The following is a 25014-nucleotide window of genomic DNA, read 5'->3' as shown; positions in this document are numbered from 1 at the left end:
CCTCAGTACAGACCCCCTCCCTCAGTATAGATCACCCCCCTCCCTCAGTTCAGACCCCCTCCCTCAGTATAGATCATCCCCCACCCTCAGTATAGATCCCCCTCCCTCAGTACAGACCCCCCTCCCTCAGTATAGATCCCCCTCCCTCTCAGTACAGACCCACCCAATAAGTACAGACCTCCTCCCTCAGTATAGATCCCCCTCTCTCAGTACAGACCCCCTCCCTCAGTATAGATCACCCCCCTCCCTCAGTACAGACCCCCTCCCTCAGTATAGGTCATCCCCCTCCCTCAGTACAGATCCCCTCCATCAGTATAGATCATCCATCTCCCTCAGTACAGACCCTCCTCCCTCAGTATAGATCATCCCCCTCCCTCAGTACAGCCCACCCTCCCTCAGTACAGCCCCCCCTCCCTTGGTATAGATCACCCCTTCCCTCAGTACAGACCCCCCTCCCTCGGTATAGATCACCCCTTCCCTCAGTACAGACCTCCCTCAGTATAGATAACCCCCCCCTCAGTACAGACCCCCCTTCATTAAGTATAGATTCCCCTCCCTCAGTACAGACCCCCCACAAAGTACAACCCCCCCCAGTATAGATCCCCCTCCCTCAGTACAGACCCCCCACACTAAGTACAGACCCCCCTCCTTCAGTATAGAGCCCCCTCCCTCTCAGTACAGACCCACCCAATAAGTTCAGACCCCCTCCCTCGGTATAGATTACCCTCCCTCAGTACAGACCCCCCTCCCTCGAATATGTGCTGGGGGCCGATTTTTTACTTTTTACTGATCACTGTCCCTGTCCTCCCCATCTGTCCATCTACCTACAATACATTAAGCTTATAACAGACCTCAGCGTGGGAAATGCACAGCGGTGTCCCCTCCTTTGGCTCCTGTGTACATGTAATGATTTAAACAGCTGAGGAGGAGTGGCGGCTTCGGTCAGCTCTGCTGATAGAGGCAGGGAGACAGCCAAGGGCAGAGATCGTAGTGACCCAGAGTGCAGTGCCGGCATCAGTGTCTTTGGTGCTGCCGATGCTGACAAGTTGCCCAGCATGGTGGAGTGCATGGGCACGGAGGAGGACAAAGTTAACTTCTCCTCCGCTTTGTGTGCTGGGCAGGAGTCACGGCTGTGACGTCACCGGTCGCGCCAGAGTCTCAGATGGAGCTGGAGGCAGAGCGAGCACCAGTGCTATGGCAGAGTTTGCTCGCTCTGTTAATTTCATTCCGGGACACTGTATTGTCCCGGAATGAAGGTGCACGGGGCCCGGGACAGACCTGCTAATTACGGGAATGTCCCGGGACACGTGGGCACCCTAGTGGCTCGGGCTGCTGCGGCTGTGCCCCAGTCGCGGGAGACTTGAGATGTCTGATAATAGATGTATTTTTTTGTTTATAGTGCAAATAATAAAAACCCAACAGCAGATGACCAAATACCACCAAAAGAAATCTCTATTTGTGTGAAAAAACGGATATCAATTTTATTTGGGTACAATGTTGCACGACTGCTCAATTGTCAAAGTAACGCAGTGCCATATCAGAAAAAAATGGCCTGGTCATATCTTCCGGAGGGCAAGAGGTTAAATACCACCAAAAGAAAGCTCCATAAAAACATCACATTGAAAGTGTGACAGCACTGAAAACTGAAAATTGGCCTGGGCAGGAAGAGGGGGGTAAAAGTGCTCAGTGTTGAGGTGGTTAAGACAGGCAGTAAGAAGGCGATATATCTCCTCCGAGGTGTAGGTCTACTGCCTCCTGAAAAGAGATCCACTGTAGATTGCTTCTCAGAGGGTGGTGAAAACCATTGCAAGTGTAAATGGGCCCTTTATGTCAGGGATCTCTATGGGCCAGATTCACAAAAGGGATACGACGGTGTATCTGCTGATACGCCGTCGTATCCCTGTTTCTATCTATGCGACTGATTCATAGAATCAGTTACGCATAGATATCCCTAAGATCCGACAGGTGTAATAGTTTTACACTGTCGGATCTTAGGATGCAGTACCGCGGCCGCCGCTGGGGGTTGTTCGCGTCGTAAACCAGCGTCAGGTATGCAAATTAGCAGTTACAAAACTTTTTCCCGTCGTTACGTCGCCGCAAGTGTTAGATGGCGTCGCAAAGATAGGGCACCTTTTACAAAGTGTAAACTAACTACACCATGTAAAAGTATACCCGTCTTTCCCGTGTCGCTTTTTAATTTTTTTTTTTTTTTTTCCCGGCGCAAGTCTTTTTTTCACATCGCGATTCACAAAACTTTGGCGCGTCGTAATTCCGCGCAAAGCACGTCGGGAAATTTGCGTCGGGAGCATGCACAGTACGTCCGGCGCGGGAGCGCGCCTAATTTAAATGGTACCCGCCCCATTTGAATTGGTCCGCCTTGTGCCGGACGGATTTAGGATACACCGCCGCAAATTTCCAGGTAAGTGCTTTGTGGATCGGGCACTTAGACAGAAAATTTGCGGCGGTGTAACCTAAATCGGTTACGCTGCGCCCGGGCTATGTGAATCTGGCCCCATGTTTTTAATGGTGAGGGCACACCAACCCATAAGAGAAATTATAGAAACATACACATTGTTTTTATTATTATTGTACACAAGCTTGGCACAGCATACAGTGTGTTCACTTCATTATAAATCGGCTCTCTGTGATGCTGATTGAAGTGCAGACGGCTACACAGCTTTGTCCGCCTCTCCTGACAGGACCGCACATGCGCACTGGTAATCAAGAGCAGCCGAGCCGATGTATTGTCACGTGACTTCCGCAGCATTCTACGATAGGCATCAGAATGTGACAATACACCGACACAAGGGTTCTGGCTGCGGAGTGGAGCTCCACGTTTGATAGGAAGCATGTGCCCTCCACTCCACTAATTTTTTATTATTAAACTTTATTGTAACAAACAGCGAGTAACTGTAGCTCTAATGCTTCCTGTCAAACGTGGAGCCATACCCCTCTCGGAGACACGCACGCAAGCCCCGCCCAGTTCACGTCCGTCTCCTCCCCCGTGCGGTGTATTATGGGAGGCGGGATTTGAACAGTCGCGGGTAGCGTGTGGTGGCGGGATTTCCTTCTGGTCCTCCTTAGCATGGCGTGTGTGGACTCTGGACCATGGAGTTTTTCCGCTTCTTCGCCGGACCCAGACAATACCGAGGGACAGGAGAGGTGACATATTGTGGGGACTTTGTTATAAGGGGGGGACAGACAGAACGAACATGTACAGCTATAAGTACACGGTGCCACACAGCAGCCAATCAGAGTCCACTGGACCCCCCTTGCTGAACGTGCTATCTACCGAGTCCCACTAGCAGCACCCCTCTTCTGTGGCTACAGTGGTGAGTGCCTCATCCTGTTCCCCGCGTCAATGTGCTGTCGCCCGCCAGCAGCAACCCCCCGCCCCCACCTTCAGCGGTGAGTAAAGCCTCCCCCCCCCCCCCCCCCCGCAATGTGCTGATCAGGACGCTCTCTCTCTCCCACTGTCATTACTTGTCATATCCCTTCTGTGGTGAACCCACTACACCCCCTCACCCTTGAAATCACTACTACTCCTGGGTATGGGGGTGCATGTGACCCCATCCTAGCAATGGCTGCTACTCCTGAGTATGGGGGTGCATGTGACCCCATCCTAGCAATGGCTGCTACTCCTGAGTATGGGGGTGCATGTGACCCCATCCTAGAAATGGCTGCTACTCCTGGGTATGGGGGTGCATGTGACCCCATCCTAGAAATGGCTGCTACTCCTGGGTATGGGGGTGCATGTGACCCCATCCTAGAAATGGCTGCTACTCCTGGGTATGGGGGTGCATGTGACCTCCCCCATCCTAGAAATGGCTGCTACTCCTGAGTATGGGGGTGCATGTGACCTCCCCCATCCTAGAAATGGCTGCTACTCCTGAGTATGGGGGTGCATGTGACCCCATCCTAGAAATGGCTGGTACTTCTGAGTATTGGGGTGCATGTGACCTCCCCCATCCTAGAAATGGCTGCTACTCCTGAGTATGGGGGTGCATGTGACCCCATCCTAGAAATGGCTGCTACTCCTGGGTATGGGGGTGCATGTGACCTCCCCCATCCTAGAAATGGCTGCTACTCCTGAGTATTGGGGTGCATGTGACCTCCCCCATCCTAGAAATGGCTGCTACTCCTGAGTATGGGGGTGCATGTGACCCCATCCTAGAAATGGCTGCTACTCCTGGGTATGGGGGTGCATGTGACCTCCCCCATCCTAGAAATGGCTGCTACTCATCGGTATGGGGGTGCATGTGACCTCCCCCATCCTAGAAATGGCTGCTACTCCTGAGTATGGGGGTGCATGTGACCCCATCCTAGAAATGGCTGGTACTTCTGAGTATTGGGGTGCATGTGACCTCCCCCATCCTAGAAATGGCTGCTACTCCTGAGTATGGGGGTGCATGTGACCCCATCCTAGAAATGGCTGCTACTCCTGGGTATGGGGGTGCATGTGACCTCCCCCATCCTAGAAATGGCTGCTACTCCTGAGTATTGGGGTGCATGTGACCTCCCCCATCCTAGAAATGGCTGCTACTCCTGAGTATGGGGGTGCATGTGACCCCATCCTAGAAATGGCTGCTACTCCTGGGTATGGGGGTGCATGTGACCTCCCCCATCCTAGAAATGGCTGCTACTCATCGGTATGGGGGTGCATGTGACCTCCCCCATCCTAGAAATGGCTGCTACTCCTGAGTATGGGGGTGCATGTGACCCCATCCTAGAAATGGCTGGTACTTCTGAGTATGGGGGTGCATGTGACCTCCCCCATCCTAGAAATGGCTGCTACTCCTGAGTATGGGGGTGCATGTGACCTCCCCCATCCTAGAAATATATATATATATATATATATATATATATATATATATATATATAATTTTTTTTTAAATGACCATGTAAAAAATAAACGTTAACCACTTCAGCTCCGGGCCATTTGGCTGCCCAAAGACCAGAGCACTTTTTGCGATTCGGCACTGCGTCGCTTTAACTGATAATTGCGCGGTCGCGTGGCTCCCAAATAAAATTTATGTCCCCCCCCCCCCCACACACAAATAGAGCTTTCTTTTGGTGGTATTCGATCACCTCTGCGTTTTTATCTTTGTTTTTAGGGGTTGAGTGTGTCCTAGGGATGTTCTAATTGTGAGGGGGATGGGCTACGTGTGACAAGACACTGATCACCGCTCCCGATCACAGGTGTCACTAGGAAGAATGAGGAAATACTTGTTTATATCGGTACTTCCCCGTTCTTCCTCTCTGTGAGACGATCGCGGGTATCCCTGCGGACATTGGACTGGATTCAGGTAGAATTGCGCTTTTTTTACGGAGGCGCAGGGCAACGATTTTGCCCTGCGCCCCCGCAAAATTACTACGCTGCCCTTGATTCACGGAGCAGTAGAAAATGCCCGGCGTAAGCGCACGCAATTTAAATGATCCCGTAGGGGGCGGGAATAATTTAAATTAGGCGCGTTCCCGCGCCGATCGTAGAGCGCATGCTCCGTCTGGAAACTTTCCCGACGTGCATTGCGGCAAATGACGTCGCAAGGACGTCATTTGCTTCAAAGTGAACGTGAATGGCGTCCAGCGCCATTCACGAATCACTTGCGCAAAGTACGTAAATTAGAAATTTCGCGACGCGGGAACGACGGGTATACGTAACATTGGCTGCCCCTGCTAATAGCAGGGGCACCCTTACGCGAAAGACGCCGTACGGAAACGACGTAAACTGCGTACGCAGGGCTCGCGCAACGTTGTGAATCGGCGTTAGTATGCAATTTGCATACTGTACGCTGAGCACAACGGGAACGCCACCTAGCGGCCATCGCAAGAATGCAGCCTAAGATATGACGGCATAAGAGCCTTATGCCGCGCAGATCTTAGGCTGCAGTCGGCGTAACGAGGTTCCTGAATCAGGAGCATTCGTTACACCTGGGCAAGTAAGCAATTGCGCCTGTTTAACTATGGTTACACAGGCGCAATTGCTTCTTGAATCCAGCCCATTGAGTCCACGGTCAGACCCGCAGAGCTTGCGGCATGCGCCCACAATGCCGCATCTTAACCACTTGGCGCCCAGAGGATGTCGTATGACGTCCTGGCCTTTGTGGTGGTATATCTAAATGATATAGGAAAAAAGACTGCGCTAACCAAATAAAAAAAAATAACATCAACAAAGATCAAAGTCAGCAATAAAATGAGATAAACATAAATAACATAATACAGGCATCATGCAGCTACAGGCATCATTCAGATATTGCCCTTTTTTCAGCCGGTGATTCCCTGCACCATACGAACGATCATATCGGCTGTTCGCTGCTTGATCGTTCTTGCAGGCAGCGAAAGGGGACGTCCCTCCTGAGTGAGTGAAAAACGTATATAGCGCAACACATGCGTACTGAATCGCCTCGGGGTGCTTGGTATCATTTCTTCCTACACTTGGCCGTTCGGATGCTGGTTGGTAAAGCGTTCCAGAGTCTAGGTCCTCCTGCCGCCCTCCGGTGCTTCTCCCGACACCGCTGCGATCGGTGAGTCAGAGAACGGATCCGCCGGCCCCGGATGCTAATCATGGAGATTTCAGGCTGACCAGATGGTCGCTGGAGTCTCCATGATTGTCGGAGGCCGGGCACGATGTTATGATGTCTCGCCTGACCTCTGCATTAAAAAAATAAATAAAAATGCGCCGCCGGAAGTAGTGATGTTTTTTTTTTGCTTCCCAGCCTAGTGGTGAAATGTGGGGTCTTAGAGACCCCATATCTCACTGTAAAGAGGTCCTGTCATGTCGTATTCCTATTACTAGGGATGTTTACATTCCTTGTAATAGGAATAAATGTGATTCAAATTTCATTATTTTTCAAGTGTCGAAATAAAAAAATTTAAAGCGGAGTTGCACCCAAAAGTGGAACTTCTGCCTAATCCACTCCTTGCCCCCTTACATGGCACATTTGGCATGTCATTTTTTTTGGGGGGGGGGGGGCCATCTGTCCCACTTCCTCCTTCTGCCGAGGGGCAGCTAAGGTGATACGTCATATCGCTTACGACGGCCCCTCCTTGTAGGCGATCACCTGGGACACGTGACAGGTCCTAGGCGATCGCCTGTCCAATCAGATAACGCAGTGAGTGCCCGGCCGTGAAGCCGAAAGCTGTCATGGCCGGGTGCCCACAGTAACAACGAGGACGCCGGGGGGGAGAGGAGAGGAGCTCTGGCCGGTGCGTCGCTGGAACGTGGAGCAGGTGAATGCATGTTTATTAAAAGCCAGCAGCTACACTTTTTGTAGCTGCTGACTTTTAATAAACATTTACAAATGCCTGGAACTCCCCTTTTAAGTAAAATAAACTATTTTATATATATTTTTTAAAAATGTCCCTGTGTGCTCAAATACGTAAGTCCCGCCCAAGTGAAAACGGTGTTCAAACGACACACGTGAGGTGTCACCGCAAACTCTAAAGCAAGAGCAATAATTCTTGTCCTAGACCTCCTCTGTAACTCAAAACATGTAACCAGTAAAACATTTTAAAGTGTCGCCTATGGGGATTTTTAAGTACCAAAGTTTGGCGCCATTCCACAAGCGTTTGCAATTTTGAAGCGTGACATGCTGGTTATCTATTTACTCAGCGTAACTTCATCTTTCACAATCTGCAGAAAAATTGGGTTAACTTTACTATTTTTTTAAGGTTTGAAAAATTGCAGCGTAAATAACGTGCAAGATAAAAAGTTGCAATGACCGCCATTGTGTTCTCTAGGGTCTCTGCTAAGAAAAACATAGTGTTTGGGGGCTTTTTTACATGTAGGAGCGAAGTGTCAGAATTGGCCTGGGCCTGAAGTGGTTAAAGGGGACGTACCTGTACACCCAGCCGAGCCATTGTGTCAGTGTATCGTTGTGCGCTGGTCGGCATGTGGTTAAAATAAGTGAGGGGAAAAAAAAACCTTAAAGCGCCCTGTCACGACAAGCTCGCGTGCAGAAGCGAGCGCATGCCTAAGTCGTGCCTGCATATGGAATCTTCAAACCACAAATGGGATGTATCGTTGGAGTGAGAGCAATAATTTTAGCACTAGCTAAATACTGGTAACCTGTAGAACTTTTTAAACGTCGTCAATAGATATTTTCAAGTGCCAACGTTTACGTTTATCGCCATTTCACGAGTGGCCACATTTTTGAAGCGTGACATGTTGGGTATCATTTTCCTCATCGCAATATCGTCTTTCAAAATATCTAAACATTGGGCTACCTTTTACTGTTTTATTTTTTTAATTAAAAAAAAATATTTCTTCCAAGAAGATTGCGCTTGTAAGACTGCTGCGCAAATACAATGCAACATTTAGGAATATTTGCTGGGACTTCATAGTGGTGCTAGGGTCTCCCCGTCTTTACAAAGTACACAGAAAATAATTGACGATGACAATGCACACCAAGGAGAAAACATTTGCAGCCCCGTGCCTCCTATGTGGGTCTCCTCTGTCGTGTACACAAAGGAAATGCTACTGAAGCCCAAATCCCCCAGCCTGTTATTCCAGGGAGAAGGGAGTACAGTAGTAGCTGCTAGCTTGTGGTGTTAATGATGGTGTTTTGGAGACTATTGCCATCATTCAGAAAAACCAAGCTGGCAGCTACTGCTTTCCTTTCCCCCAAATAGTAGGCGGGTGGGTCTGAGTTTAGTAGTTTTGAATGAGTATTCTCTGTTAGTAGGCCAGGTAGGTCTGTGCTATGTAGTCATTGCTCCATGGACAAGGCTGCAGGGGTTATCCCTGGAGCCCTAGTTATCCAGATCACATTTATAAACAATAGATTATAATGTGGTGTTTTGGGCTGTAACTGGATATGTAATTTCTGTAATGTCGTTTGGTAGTTTTTTGTTTGGGTGTTTTTTTTGGCACAGCTCTTATACCTAAATTTTTTTCCAGATATGTAAATCAACCCACAGAGGAAGCAAAGAATAAGGACCTGGAGATCTCCAATAAATACGAAAGGTAACTGCAAGCAATCCACGAAGGTCCTTAACTTGTTAATAAACCCTATTCTACCACTTGTCACTACATGCAACCTATAGTAAGGCTTGCCTGTAGATACTGTGAATACCTCCTGAACTTGCACAGTTCAGTAGATATTCAGCATGCATGCAGCCGGTGATGTTACCGGCGCATGTGCTCTGATGGTCCAGCATACAGTGCCGGACCTTAAGAGCCTGTGCTGTAAACAGCGGCTCCACGTGCGAGTAACATCATCGTGCCCTCAGCCACATGCATCCCGAGGATGCACACCCGGAATGGAAGACCAGAGGAAGATGTCGGCCCTCTTGGCCAGCTTTCTCATTGTAAGCATGAAGATCCAAGACATGCGCTGACCCCTCTGGCTAATTATATCCAATAACAGTTTTACAGCTTTCAATAAATCTTTATCAAAGAGCAAATTATTATTATTATATAATTTTTTTTTTTTTTATATATATAATTTTATTTCAAGGGGGGGAGAGACAACAAAGAAAACAAACAAATCGATCGCGTTTCGTGATAAGTCACCTATGGTCTTGGTAACGGAACAGTATTCTCCTGACCAAAAGAAAATTATGTCCCATTTCTTCATTGCATATCGTCCTGTTCAAGCTAATTTCTTCACCCTGATCATGCATCCAAATATGTATTTCATGCATTATTAGAATGTAGGCAATGGATGATTAACACAAGCTTTTTTGTTTAGACCACATCCAAGACTACTTTGTTACAAAAACAGGTTATACTTGGCTGCTCTGTGCAAGGGTTTTGCACAGAGCAGTCCGATCCTCCTTTTCTGGGGTGCCCCGGTAGCGCTCCTGGCTCCTCCTCTCCATCGGGTGCACCTACAGAGAGCTTCTTTCAAGGGGGGGCACCCGTGCGGGCGCGCTTTTGAGTCCCGTTGCTGTATCCAATGGCTCCTGCTACTATCAATCTATCCAACCAAGGCAGAGACATCCGCTGGTGTCGCTGGACTTGAGCACATCGCTAGAAAGGACGGACTTCAGCACAGGTGGTTTTTCACCTTAATGCATGCATGTATTAAGGTAAAAAACCTGGACTTTACAACTCCTTTAAAATAAAAAATGTAGTCAATCAGCATACTATATCTTACCCCCCATAGTGTTTAGCAATAGGAGGAGGGATGGGGAGTGTTATTTACCACTGTGAATACACCCACATGTGTGACTATACTCATGTGGGCTGCACAAATAAGAAAAAAGGAGGAAATGAAGAGCTTGGAAGGGAACTGAAACAGGGCATGCTCCGTAGAGCAGTGGTCATCAACCCTGTCCTCAGGACCTACTAACAGGCCAGATTTTATGTATTACCTTGGGCAGATGCAGACTAGAATACTGCAATCACTGAGTTTGCAGTATTCTCGTCTGCATCTCCCAAGGTAATACATAAAATCTGGCCTGTTAGTGGGCCCTGAGGTCAGGGTTGATGACCACTGGTGTCCTCAATCTCGGGCTACAGTGATAACAGAAAATGGGAGGTACAGCTGAAGGCAGGATCAACTAGGTATATTGCATTAATTTTGTGTAGAATGAAATATTTTGAGTAATAACACTGTTATATAGCATGTAATGAGTTTTCCATAGTTTTGGGTTATGCCGTTTTAGCCAGAGATCTATCTTTTATTTTTTTTTTCTCTCTTCTGTTCATGGACGGATACGGCAGCAATCTTGACAGTAGGGTATTGGCCTTCTATTAGGAGAGGACTAGGCAGAAAACATGGTAAAGTATTAAACACACATCAAAACTGTAGTCCCGCCCAAGGGGCGGTCCCTCTAGGTACAACCCCCTCTCCCTGCATGTAGCAGCTGTTTTTTTCTGCCTAGCATAGGAAGACATGGCTCCCTGTGGGCCCATTGGTCTTTGAGTTTTTTTTCTACATTTTTTTTTCGACATGTGGCCCCTCCAGTGCGTCCGCCACTACCTCCGTGGGACTTGAATCTGGTCTTCTCGGTACTTCAGAAACCGCCGTTTGAGAATATTAGAGAGATTCCCTTTCTGACTCTCTCAAAAGGTGGCCTTTTTTGGTGGCTATTGCATCCGTCAGACGGGTTTCTGAGCTGGCGGCCTTGTCATGCAAGGCTCCCTATTTGATCCTCCACAAGGATAAGGTGGTGCTGTGTCCGCAGCCTTCATTTATTCCTATGGTCGTTACGGCCTTTCACCTCAATGAGGACATTGTCTTTGTGTCCTCGTCCGTTGCATCCCCTGGATGTTGTCCGAGCTCTGCGAGTGTACCTATCTGCTTCGTTTCGGTGGTTGGTCCTAAGGAGGGTCTGGCGGTCTCGTCGACCACCATCTCTAGGTAGATCAGACAGGTCGTGATTCAGGCCTGAAAGGGCGCGTGCCTCCCTTTTCTTGTCAGGGTGCATTCGACCAGGGCAAATAGGTGCCTCTTGGGCTTTCCGACATCAAGCGCCTGTTTCTCTGGTGTGTAAGGCGGCTACCTGGTTGTCTGTTTACACCTTAACAAAAGGTTGATGTGAGTGCATCTTTGGATAGTTGCTTCGGCCGCAAGGTTTTGCAGGTGGCTGTTTAAATGTTGCAACTCCTCCAATATGATTTTTGTACTCACCGTAAAATCTTTTTCTGAGTTCATGGACGGACACGGCATCCACCCCTCCTTTTTCTATGTTTGTACTGCTTTTTGACGAACTTGGCTGCTGCATGCAGGGAGAGGGGTTGTACCTGGAGGGACTGCCCTCTGGGCAGTACTGTACAGTTTTGATGTTTTGTTTAACAATTTAACATGTTTTCTGCCTAGTCCTCTCCTAATAATAAAAGGCTAATACCCTACTGTCAAGATTGCTGTCTCCGTCCATGAACTAGGAGAAAAGGATTTTACGGCGAGTATAAAAATCTTTTCTTTTTTTCTTTTTTTTTTCCATCTAAACACTGAACTAAGTCTTGGGAGTTAAGTTCCACCTCAAACCTCATAAATGTAACATATCTTCAGTGTGATGGTACAGTTCTAGTAATCTTGATCACGTTTTTCCGTTTTAAAACTTTATTTTTTATTTTTAACAAGCTAGGCGGATACATGTTAGAACCAGTCACAATAATAACTTATTATACTGTTAACACATACATCAGTCCCCTAGATTACCAAGAAAAATAATCACGAAGAGACCCATAATATTTTCTTATTACTTTAACTTATCAAGGGTATTCTCCCCCTCTTATCTTCCGATCCAGGGTTACCTTATACTGGCTAGCCCTCAACACGCAACGCCTGCCTAATGTCTTAACCCCCTAATCCCCCTCCACTTTTTTTGAGACCGAGTACAAGTACCGATACTTTTTTTTTTTTAATGTCATGTGACAGTTAATGCTGCTTTTTCACATTGCATTTTTTATAACTTCAATTAAGCACTAGGTGTAATACAGAATAACTGTCAGTGGGTGGCACTGTCCTCAAGAGTTAATTCTTATCTTCTTAATGAAAGGCAGCCGCCCCCCCCTCCCAGCTCTTCCCTCCCCCTGGGCCATGCTGAGCTTATCAAAACTGAACTTTGCTTAAAGCGGGAGTTCACCCATTTATAAAAAAAAAATTTTCTCCCCTTAGCTTCCTGCTCGTTCGGTCTAGGGGAATCGGCTATTTGTATTAAAATATGAGCAGTACTTACCCGTTTTCGAGCTGCATCTTCTTCCGTCGCTTCCGGGTATGGGTCTTCGGGAGCGGGCGTTCCTTCTTGATTGACAGCCTTCCGAGAGGCTTCCGACGGTCGCATCCATCGCGTCACTCGTAGCCGAAAGAAGCCGAACGTCGGTGCGGCTCTATACTGCGCCTGCGCACCGACGTTCGGCTTCTTTCAGAAAATCGTGACGCGATGGATGCGACCGTCGGAAGCCTCTCGGAAGACTGTCAATCAAGAAGGAACGCCCATTCCCGAAGCCCATACCCGGAAGCGACGGAGAGGATGCATCTCGTAAACGGGTAAGTACTGCACATATTTTAAAATAAATAGCCGATTCCCCTAGTAAAAACGAGCAGGAATCTAAGGGGGAAAAGTGCCCTCTAAGGGTGAACCCCCGCTTTAAAAAAAAAATCGGATTTAAAATAAAATACAAATCTATACATTGATCAATTTCTTTTAAATTAACGTTATTTAGAATACAACTATACATCTATTCTTGGGCCAAGTGCATCCTGCGTTTTTATTAGGTCTGTAGCTGGATATGTAACTTTTCCGGGTTTGTTTAGAGTTGACATCATTCACTGTTTCTTGTGAAAGATGTTTTTTGCACAACTCTTATCCTTGTGGGTTTTATCTCCTGTCTCCAGATATGTAAGAAAGGCCAAAGAAGAAGCAAAGAATGGTAACTTCGTGAAATCAATTGAATACTTCCGACATGCAGACAGTCTGCATCCCAGTGAGAAGTTGAGGGGCAGGATCGCAAAGCTCGAAGAGGCTCAACAGCTTAAATTAGAAAATGAGAAAGATGATGAGTTTGTGGACGTGCTCGGCAGTGGTTTGATGCTATACAAGGAGCTATATAAGAAAATCTTTGAACATCAGAAAGAAGGTGTAGCCTTTTTGTACAGTTTGTATAGAGATGGAAGAAAAGGCGGTATATTGGCCGATGATATGGGCCTTGGAAAAACGATACAGGTTATTGCTTTCCTCTCTGGTATGTTTGATGCAGAATTGGCCAGGTCCGTACTTTTGATTATGCCAACAACCCTAATCAGCAACTGGGTTAGAGAGTTTGAAAAGTGGACCCCGGGAATGAGGGTAAATGAGTTTCACGGTACAAGTAAAAAAGAACGGGCCAGAAACCTTGAGAAGATTCAGAGGAAGGGAGGTATTTTGATAACTACATACCAGATGCTAATCAACAACTGGCAACAACTGTCTACTTACATTGCAAGAGAGTTTGTCTGGGATTATGTTGTTTTAGATGAGGCTCACAAAATTAAGACCTCGTCAACAAAGACTGCAAAGGCTTGCGCTGCTTTGCCTGCTAAAAATCGCGTTCTCCTGACAGGAACACCAGTCCAAAATAATTTAAAAGAACTATGGGCTTTGTTTGACTTTGCTTGTCAAGGGACATTACTTGGGACTGCAAAGACATTCAAAATGGAGTATGACAATCCAATCACCAGGGCTAGAGAGAGAGATTCTACGCCAGGAGAAAAAGCTCTTGGACTAAAAATTTCAGAAAACCTCATGAATATCATCAAGCCTTTCTTTCTTAGAAGAACTAAAAGTGATGTGCAGAACAAAAAAGTTTCGAAACAGCTTTCAGTCTCTCGGTCAGATATTAAAGCACCTGAGATGCCTTCTCTCACCCGGAAGAATGACTTGATAATCTGGGTGTATCTATCGGCCATTCAGGAAGAAGTTTATAGAAAGTTCATATCCCTGGACCAAATTAAGGAATTATTGATGACTACAAGGTCACCTTTGGCAGAGCTTACTATTCTTAAAAAACTGTGTGACCACCCCAGGCTTTTGTCGGCAAGGGCATGTAGTCAGCTTGGCCTGGAGGGCGATGGTTCAGAAGATGAGCCTGAACCAGTAACTAAATTTGATCATATTTCTGATCAGGCTCTGATTGAAGAGTCTGGAAAACTCTTTCTGCTTATTGAGCTTCTTAATAAACTCCGAGAAGAAGACCACAGAACTCTTGTTTTTTCCCAGTCAAGAAAAATGCTTGACATGGTTGCTCGTATTTTGACAAACACAGGATTTAAGATAATGCGCATCGATGGTACCGTTTCCCTTATGGACCGGGAGAAAAGAATAAGTTTGTTCCAAACCAATAGAAATTACTCTGTACTATTGTTAACCACCCAGGTTGGCGGCGTCGGATTAACTTTAACCGCAGCAGACCGTGTTGTGATTTTTGACCCAAGCTGGAATCCAGCAACTGATGCTCAAGCTGTCGATCGAGCTTATCGAATAGGACAGCAAGAAAACGTCGTCATTTACAGGCTCATAACCTGCGGGACAGTGGAAGAAAAGATCTACAGAAGGCAAATCTTTAAAGATTCTTTAATCAGGCAAACGACGGGGGACAAAAAAAATCCTCACCGCTATTTTTCAAAGCAAGAGTTAAAGGAGCTGTTTACTTTAGAGGATACGCATACATCTACAACCCAGATCCAGCTGCAAAATATGCACTCTTCTCAAAGGAAAACTGACACCAATCTGGATGAGCACATAGCTTATTTGCATACTTTGCCTATCTTTGGAATTTCTGACCACGACCTCATCTATGCACAAGAGTCGTCCAACCAAGAGGACGATGAATGCGAGAATGAGCAAGAAGCACATTACATTAAAGAGCGGGTGCAAAAAGCTCATGAACTTGTACAAATGGAATCTCAGATGAACGAGCAACTCATGGAACAGGGAACTGAAGGAGCTTGGCCGCGGCATATACCTCCCCCAGAAATACCCAAACCAAGAAGTCTACCCAATCCAAAACCAGTAAAGCCTCTCCCTCCTCCCGTCATTGTGGATCTAGAAGAACAAGACATTGCTGATATCAGCTGTCATATGGACAGTTTGTTAATTGAAAATTCTAGCGGAGATGCAGAAAATTGTTCATTGCCAGATCAAGTAAATCAGGAAGTCACTAATCTAGTAAGTGACTATAGTGCGGAAAACTCGCCAGCTCTTTCCACAAAAAACAAAAGGACAAAAGATGTAGACTGTCTGATGTCCAGCTTTATCGTTTTATCTTCAGATGAAGAAGAGCTGCCTCCAGCTCCATTTAAATGTGAGCCCCCAAGTAACATAAGTTTTCAAAGACCTGTAATGACTGATGACCCTATAGAACATGTAATAACTGATGAAGAAAAGGAAATAAATCCCTCCGTTTTACAACGTGATCTTCCTCTGTGGGTGAGTAATAGAATTCTTATAAGAAAAAATACAATGCACACTTTTTAGAGGGGTAAAAGGGGGGGGGGGGTGTTGGCTTTCAGAATATTCATAAAGGGGAGCAACAGGAACACACTGCATGTAGACAGCCTGCCAAATTTTAAAAGGAATATTGTATTAAAAAATAACTAAGCCTCTTTAGTATCTGAACATAAAGTTTACTTTAAAAGTGTTAACAGGTTTTGTTAACACTGTTTATGGCTCTGACTGTATCCCACATGCTATAAAAAAAAAAGATACTAAAGGTTCAGCTTTTTTGTTTTTTTAAATAATAATCATATTCAGGGATCGACAAATCCCGGTCGCCATGGCGACTAGAAATAGTGTCCTGGCGACTTGGCTTGGAAGGTGGGCTGGCGCCATCTGGTGGTGAGCCGTTGGTATTACAAGTTGAACAGCAATTCTAATGTCATTTTTCACTGCCATTTTCTTCCCTCTAATTAGAACCCCCAAACAGTATATATATTTTTTATTCTAACACCCTAGAGAATAAAATGGCGATCGTTGCAATATTTTCTGTCACGCCGTATTTGCCCAGCGGTCTTACAAGCGCAATTTTTTTGGGGGAAAAAATACACTTTTTGTTTTAATTAAAAAATAAGACAACAGTAAAGTTATCCCCCCTTTTTTTTTTTTTATATAAATATTATGAAAGATAATGTTGCGCCGAGTAAATTCATACCCAACATGTCACGCTTCAAAATTGCGTCCGCTCGTGGAATGCCGACAAACTTTTACCCTTTAAAATCTCCATAGGCGACGTTTAAAAAAATCTACAGGTTGCATGTTTTGAGTTAGAGGAGGTCTAGGGCTAGAATTATTGCTCTCGCTCTACCAATCGCAGCGATACCTTACATGTGTGGTTTGAACACCGTTTACATATGCGGGCGCTGCTCACGTATGTGTTCGCTTCTGCACGCAAGCTCGTCGGGACGGGGCGCGTTTTCTGGCTTTTAACTTCTTTAGCTGGCTCCTAGATTCCAAGCAAATTTGTCAACCCCTGATCATATTTTATCTACTCTGTGCAATGGTTTGCACAGGACAGCCCCAATCCTCTTGGGTCACACACTGGCACTTCTGGCTCATTTCCCCCACCCTCACCCTGTGGAGTGACCCCAGAGCAAGCTGCTTGCTCTAGGGGCACTTGTGCATGCTTGCTCCCATTCCACCTCCGTGTATCCATAGGACACAGAGCATGCCTTGGTTCCACCTGCCAGCTCTTTCTTCACTGGCTCCTGCTGCTGTCTCAGACAATAAGGGGAGAGAGCTGCTGCTCCTGTGCACATTGTTGGATCACTATTGGGCTCCAGTAAGTATTGGGGAGGAGCTGCACAATAAAGTGTGTGTGTGTGTGTGTGTGTGTTTTTTTTTTTTTGTATAGAATTCACCTATACTAAATTTTAAACAAAACCCTGAAGGGTCCATTCCCACCTTCTGTGATGGGCAGCTTTGCCACTGAGATGCGTGTGCCTGGCGGCCGCGATGTCCGCCAGGCACCCGCGATCGGCAGTTACACAGACAAGGACGTGGATCTGTGTGTAAACACACAGATCCACGTCCTGTCAGGGAGAGAGGAAACCGATCTGTGTCCCTTGTACATAGGGACACAGATCGGTCACCTCCCCCAGTCAGTCCCCTTCCCCCACAGTTAGAAACGCTATGCAGGGTACACATTTAACCCCTTCCTCACCCCCTAGTGTTAACCCCTTCCCTGCCAGTCACATTTATACAGTAATTAGTGCATATTTATAGCACTGATCGCAGTATAAATGCGGTGTCAAAAGTGTCCGCCATAATGTCGCAGTCCCAATAAAAATCGCAGATCGCCGCCATTACTAGTAAAAAAAATAATCTTGTCCCCTATTTTGTAGGTGCTATAACTTTTGCGCAAACCAGTCGCTAATTGATATATATATATATATATAATTACGTGTCGGCCTAGACTGAGAAAAAAAAATGTTTTTAATTTTTTTTTTTCAAAATTGTCGCTCGATTTTTGTTTATAGCGCAAAAAATAAAAACCGCAGAGGTGATCAAATACCACCAAAAGAAAGCTCTATTTGTGGGGGGAAAAGGACGCCAATTTTGCTCGTGGAATGGCGTCAAACTTTTACCCTTAAAAATCTCCATGGGCGACGTTTAAAAAATTCTATAGGTTGCATATTTTGAGTTAGAGGAGGTCTAGGGCTAGAATTTTTGCTCTGGCTCGAACGATTGCGGCGATGCCTCACTTGTGCAGTTTGAACACCGTTTTCATATGCGGGCGCTGCTCACGTATGCGTTCGCTTCTGTTCACTTTTATTCCTATTACAAGGAATGTAAACATCCCTTGTAATAGAAAAAAGCATGACAGGTCCTCCCTAAATATGAGATCTGAGGTCTTTTTGACCTTTAGATCTCACATTTACACTAAAATGCAATAATAAAAAAAATTATTTGTCGTTTGAAAAAATGACGGAAAAAAATGGGTGGAAGTGACATTTTGACGTAGCTTCTGCCCTGCAATGGGGCCCGGCCGCTACCGACGGCTCCGGTAAGCAGCGGAGAGCAGGGGGCTCCTCTCCCGCCACTGATAACGGTGGTCTCTGCTGTGAGATCACCGTTATCGTTTACAGGACCGGCCACAGAAAAGATGGATATCTCGGTTGTGGCAGCAGATGCTGCAGTTACCGAGAGATTCATCTTTAAAGTGCCCACGTGTATGTACTTGAGCCGGTCCTTAAGTGGTTACGTTGGCAGCTACGAATACTGAAGCTGCTGACTTTTAATAAAGACACTTACCTGTCCAGGGATCCTGCGATGTCGGGCCCCTTAAAGTGGATGTAAACCCAAAAATGTTTTTGTTTTTTTGTCACAATGTAGAGCAGGGCTCAAAATTTCAAGTCCTGAGCTACTAGCCAGGCCTCAAGGCATACTCGCCACCAGTTGTCCCGCCCAACCCCTACCATGTCCCGCCCCTAGACACTCCCTCATAAATCTCATGAAATTACACTTAAATGTTTTATGTAGAATTAAGTAATAAATATTAACAACAACAACTTAATCCGTGCCCAAAAATGCAGCCTGCCCATGTCTACCAATGCAGCAAAATGTCCCCACATTGCAGCCGGGAGTCCCCCCCCTTACCCACATTGCAGCCGGGAGTCCCCCCCGCCCGCATACTACCTGTGCTGGGTAGGAAAGGAGGAGCCGCCGCCGAATGGTTCGCGGGGAACATTGCAGCTTTCAATTCAATAGCTGTGAGTGTTCCCCGCAGCGAGTCTTATACAGCCCCTCCCCTCTTGTCCGGGAAACTTTGATAGACAGATCATCCATCCAATCCTGGGATGGGTGATCTGCCTATCAGTTTCCCGGAGGGGGGGGGGGGGGCTGTATAAGACGCGCGCTGCGGGGAACACTCACAGCTATTGAATTGAAAGCTGTAATGTTCCCCGCGGTTTGAACGCCGCGGCGGCTCCTCCTCTCCCCGCTCGCCCCCCCCTGCTCCCAAGCAGCCAGCCAGACACTCGCCAGCCCTCAAAATTTACTCGCAAAATGCGAGAGGCGAGTGTAAATTTTGAGGGCTGATGTAGAGTATAATATTTCCTATCATCTGTGCCCAGTCTTGCCACACATAGTTAATCCAGCTCTGAGCAATCCTCTTATATTGTTCAGTGAAAATGAACAGACTTCCAGATAAAACCCTGTCTAAATACAAAGTCCATTCCTCTCTCCTTGCTTTGAGTGACAGGTTATTTACATATCTAGCTTGGACATGTTTATCATATGTTATGTTGATCATAATATGAGGTGATCCACAGTTCATTGTATATTACCAGGATGTGTTATGTGGGGGAGGGTTTCTCACTTTTTATACTGTGGATCACCTCATATTATGATAAACATAACATATGATAAACATGTCCAAGCTAGATATGTAAATAACCTGTCACTCAATGCAAGGAGAGAGGAATAGACTTTTTTTTATTTAGACAGGTTTTTATCTGGAAGTCTGTTAATTTTCACTGAACGATAAGAGAGGATTGCTCAGAGCTGGATTAACTCTGTGTGGCAAGACTGGGCACAGATGATAGGAAATCTTATACTCTACATTGTGACAAAAAAAAGTGTGGGGGTTTACATCCACTTTAACAGAAAGAAAACCACAACAGGCGCCACTTAGAAAAGACTGTAAACTTTTAATGTATAAACAGCATCAAGTTACTCACATAGAAGTTACTGTATTTAGGCATAAAGATGGGGTCCATAGGACAGTCGGTCTCTTGGCCGTGTTGGTCAAGTCCACTTGTAGCAGCTGCCGTGTGTTGCAGAGATGAATGCAGGTGCTTGTTTTCCCAAACAGGAAGTTTCCAGGTAAACTGTGCGGCAGCTAGATAGAGGGCTGAAGCGCACGCTGGGACACAACGGCATGCAGAGGGGGGGGTGACGTCACAGGATCCAGGCACCGGCATCACAACTAAGTGAAACTGCTGCTTTCCGAATGGCCCCATCGTTTTCACACACCCACATGTACGTACGTGTCCCAGAATGCAGTGGAGGGGGGGAGGGACCGATGCAGATGGTGAAAAGATGTACCTCGGCGGGGAGTAGGGGTGCTGAAATTAATTACCGGGATCATGCCCCGGTGCCGTTTTTAGAGCGGGCGGTCGGCTTTCCAGTGATAACAGATGCGGCTAAAAGCCGCTCGGCTGTTATCCCGGAGGAGCGGGATGGAGCCAGTTTTTTTTTAAAAAAAGACCGTATTCAGAATTGCAGTTTTTTGGCAATCTGAATACTTTGAAGTGCAAAGGAGGGATTTGGGGTCTTTTTGATCCCTCCATAAACAGTACCTGTCGCCACCTATTACTGTCACGAGAGATGTTTACATTCCTTGTAACCCCAATAAAAGCAAAGAAAACAGACTTAAGTCGCGCCCGCATATGTAAACAGTGTTCAAATCGCACATGTGAGGTATCGTCGGAGCGAGAAATTATTTGAGCACTAGACCTCTGTAACTCTAAACCTGGTAACCATTATTTTTTTTCCCCCCGAGTCCTGCTGTTTGTCAATGGACGCAGCAGCAAGACTCAGGAGCGAGCCTGCACGAGTACCCCAGAAGAGGATCGGGGCTGCAATAGTTTTGCATAGAGCAGGTAAGTATAGGCATGGTTTTTATGTTCAAAAATAAATAGTTGGTTCAAACCTTCCAAAAACCTCAAAGAGGGTGAGTGTTTTGAATGAAACTTCCTGCCCATTTATACCAAGTTTCTTTTTTGACTTCTATCCTTACTAAAATGTTTAGATCTGAGCATTCAGTTAATGCTGTTGGGTGGTAACATAGGGGGATACATGCTCTCCTATTTGTGGAAGCACTAGGTATGTTCTGTGGCATAATGGTGGGGGAAGTGAAGTCAAGAGTATACTTTGTGTGGGGGTTGTCTGAAGACGCTCTGCAATTTTACTCCTAAATCAGAGAAATGTTAGTGGTTTGTAATGTAAAGCAGTCCCGATCCTCTTGGGTCCCCTGCTGGCACCGAGCTCCTCCCCCTGGTAGCGTGTACCCTCTATTGTTCCAGGTGTGAGATGGGAAGTGTCGCAGCTGGAACCCAGCACTGTGTACTGTATGTAGCTGAGGCTACTTGCATTACATATGGTGCTTGGAGCCAGTGCAGCACTTGAAGGAATTTGTTTGGACCAGCTTGGTCCAAACAACAAACTATTTTAAAGTCACAGAAAACCTAGAGATCAGCTTTAATTTAAAACCATGCATACAGCATTGATTTGATACTACACCTGCAAATGGCTTTTTAATAAGTCAGTGTGAACTCATTATTATTATATTGCTTCTTTCCGGAAGGGTTTATACTAGGGCTGCAACTAACGATTATTTTTATAATTGCTTAGTTGGCCGATTTTTATTGTATAGATCAGGGATCCTCAAACTACGGACATCCAGCTGTTGCGGAACTACACTTCCCATGAGGCATTGTAAAACTCTGACATTCAGACATGACTAGCCATTATGGGAATTGTAGTTCCTAAACAACTGGAGGGCTGTAGTTCTAAGACCCATGGTTTAGATTAATCGGATAAAATCATTAAAAAAAAAACTTAATATGCATTTTTTTCAATGATGGGGCACTATTCCTCCCGGGAACACCAATGGTGGGGCACTATTACCCCCCCCCCCCCCCCCAGAAATACTTATGATCATGGGGCACCTGTTGCTATCACAGAAATTAATGTACAGAGTAGTATTGTATAGCTGCCACCTTATGCAACAGGTGTAGCTCAGCGCTCCCTGCCGCTTCTCGCAGCGGGCGGGGCTGAGACTATCGGGGGGGGGGGGGGGGGAGGGAGCTGACGTTGGCGTGGAGGAGACGGGTGAACGTGCCTGGTCACATGAGGGCCGCTTTAGTCTAAAGAGACTACAGCTGCACCACCAGCTTTCTACACAGGATTCTAACACTGGGACAGAGGCGGGGCTGGCAGGGAGGAAGGTGCGTTAGACCAACAAATCGATAATGAAAATCGTTGATGATTTTTATTATTGATAAATCGTTTCAGCCCTAGTTTATACTGCATGCTGTTTTGTCATGTGAATTGCACAGAAAGGAACAGCTGACATTCCTTATATATCGTTCTATTTTTTTTCTTTTTCATAGGATGCCTATAGTGCTACGTCGGATGGAGACAACATTATGGGGGATCCAACTTCAAAAGTTTCCGAAGAAAAATTGTCTCTGTTGGGGTCTCCAGTGGCTAACCCTTTAAACGACTTATTGGAACAGTCTGATATAGAACATGGAAACTTAAGTGTTAAAGGAAAACGGCAGTCAATATGCGACTTCAATCTTGTACTTGAAGATTCAATGGATCAAGGTGGACATGATGATAGCATGGGTGAACTGGGAAGTGTTATGGAGACCTCTGTGGCTCAAGAGAACATCCCCATGCTTTTATTGGACGATTCCCTTGAGAATATGAGTCAGGAAGATGCTGAAAGTGAAGGAAAACCTGTAAGTGAAGAAATAGAAAATCCAATGCCCAACCTTGGAGACAGTCCTGAAATAGGCCAGAAATGTAAACGTAACACAAATGATGCAAACTCCCATCAAAAGGATGTTCAGCTAAATGCCATGGATACCGAGGAGGAGGAGGAGGAGATATTTCATACTGGTCGCCGCCGAAAAGTTGTAAGAAGAATATGCTCTGAAAGTGAGGAGGAAACTTCTGGGTTCCTTGCTGAGGAAAATGAGGGGGTGTATTCACCTTTTAAAAGCCCTTCAGCCAAAGGGCTAAGTGCTTCAACCCCAAAGTTTGACAGATCCATTTCTTCCAAACTGATCTCTCCCACCAGAACCCCCATGAGACGCAGGTCCATTGCTTCTAGGAGATCTCTTATTGACATAGCTGTAGAGGAAGCAACAGACATAGAAGAAAGCATTGTTGATTCTAGCAAAGAAAGTAGTGAAGAGGGGGAGGAAGAAATTGTTGAAGATGAAGCTGAAGAAGCCAAAGAAGAGCAGGATGTATCTACAGAACAGCATGTATCTACAGAAGAAGAACCTGCAGGAGAGACACTACCTGAAGACGAAAGCGTAGTAACAGACATAGAAGAAAGCATTGTTGATTCTAGCAAAGAAAGTAGTGAAGAGGGGGAGGAAGAAATTGTTGAAGCTGAAGAAGCCAAAGAAGAGCAGCATGTATCTACAGAAGAACCTGCAGGAGAGACACTACCTGAAGACGAAAGCGTATTGACATCAAGTGAAGAGTATGAATCCGATAGCTTTGTTCCAACCTCTGCGACTGAAGAAGAATCCGTAGAGGAGTCTACTGGTGAAGTGGAACTCCTTACCGATGAACAAGTTGACAGTCTGGCTCAAGATACTGAAGTGATTCAAGCAAACCAGCCATGCATTAAAGATGACTTTACCAGCCTGGTACAACGTGGCAAAATACTTAAAGATAGTGGCAATGTGAAGGAAGCTCTAGACTGTTTTTTGAAAGCACTTGACATTAAATCAGATGACCCTGAAGTTATGATGCTTACTTTGAATCTTTACAGGCAGATAAAGTAACTATTTAACAATGGGAGACAGCCAGATGTCCCAAATTGAGCTCCATTCCAGAGGCCAATGGAAACTACAGTTTCTTAGATCTTTGCCGTTTGTATCAGTATCCAAATAATATTTGGTGATTGTAACCGACTGCACCAGCTCTTGCTATTTAAAAAAAAAAAATTGCTCTGTCACCAAAATGAGGCTAATACTATTCTTGGTGGCAGACCCTCCACCTCCAATCTCTTATCTACACTCACCTCCCCATGTAGACTCCTGAGCTAACGGGTAGTCATAAAAGCGAATCCCGCACAACATATAGGTAGCAGGTAAAATCGATAAGGTGGCTTTTCATCCAAAACGATTCCGTCGGTGGGAACAGTGCAAACATATGTAAAAGAGAGGAGGAGATCCAAGTGCTCACTGTGCAATCAAAAATCTTAGTTGGATTTTAAAAAACAGAACTACAGGATAAAATGCAGGCTCATTGGGGACTTTGATTTATTTTGCGCTGCACTCCTTTGTAATATCTTGTTTGGAACTTTGTGACAATCTTCAGTGTTCAGCTTGCACCTTTTTGGGGGTACTATTTAATATTTTTGTGCTGATTGCATACCTGATCAATGGTAATAAAGTGCAGCGCAAAGACATATGATTTAAACAATAACAAAAATAGTGATCAGATGAATATATAAAATTAAGACTCTGATAATGACACAAAAAGAAATCCATAAAGTGCATCAGTGAAAAAAGTCCAAAAGGTGCTCCAAATAATGAAGTGACTATTCGTGATAAATATCAGAATCGGTGATCAACAGGGGGCCATCTGTAGTTAGTGGTGGAGGAACCTTCCTGTTGATCACCGATTCTGATATTTATCACGAATAGTCACTTCATTATTTGGAGCACCTTTTGGACTTTTTTCACTGATGCACTTTATGGATTTCTTTTTGTGTCATTATCAGAGTCTTAATTTTATATATTCATCTGATCACTATTTTTGTTATTGTTTAAATCATATGTCTTTGCGCTGCACTTTATTACCATTGATCACTATTGGGATTTCTATTTGAATTTA

At 45.6% G+C, this 25014-nt stretch overlaps 1 protein-coding gene across 2 annotated transcripts; it reads left to right on the top strand.

The window, feature by feature from the left end:
- The first annotated feature begins 2969 nt into the window (after positions 1-2969).
- On the top strand, positions 2970-24123 carry ERCC6L (ERCC excision repair 6 like, spindle assembly checkpoint helicase). 2 transcript variants are annotated; one of them, XM_040331352.1, is made up of 5 exons: positions 2970-3162; positions 8900-8965; positions 13290-15858; positions 22542-23309; positions 23490-24123. In XM_040331352.1, the coding sequence occupies exons 1-5, from the start codon at positions 3086-3088 to the stop codon at positions 23955-23957; spliced, it is 3948 nt and encodes a 1315-aa protein (XP_040187286.1). In that variant the 5' UTR covers positions 2970-3085; the 3' UTR covers positions 23958-24123. The 2 variants fall into 2 exon arrangements, with proteins under 2 accessions (XP_040187286.1, XP_040187285.1); XM_040331351.1 differs by having other exon boundaries at positions 2978-3162; positions 22542-24123.
- Positions 24124-25014: the final 891 nt, after the last annotated feature.

This window comes from Rana temporaria, chromosome 12 (genome assembly GCF_905171775.1).
Source record: "Rana temporaria chromosome 12, aRanTem1.1, whole genome shotgun sequence".
In the NCBI taxonomy this organism is placed as follows: domain Eukaryota; kingdom Metazoa; phylum Chordata; class Amphibia; order Anura; family Ranidae; genus Rana; species Rana temporaria.
This window is presented reverse-complemented; position numbering and strand designations above follow the sequence as displayed.

Excerpts from the sequence above, each read along its gene's own strand:
- ERCC6L (XM_040331351.1), top strand. The coding sequence starts at position 3,086 with ATGGCGTGTGTGGACTCTGGACCATGGAGTTTTTCCGCTTCTTCGCCG. Across the intron at positions 3,163-8,899 it reads AATACCGAGGGACAGGAGAG|ATATGTAAATCAACCCACAG; the intron begins GTGACATATTGT and ends ATTTTTTTCCAG. Across the intron at positions 8,966-13,289 it reads ATCTCCAATAAATACGAAAG|ATATGTAAGAAAGGCCAAAG; the intron begins GTAACTGCAAGC and ends TCCTGTCTCCAG.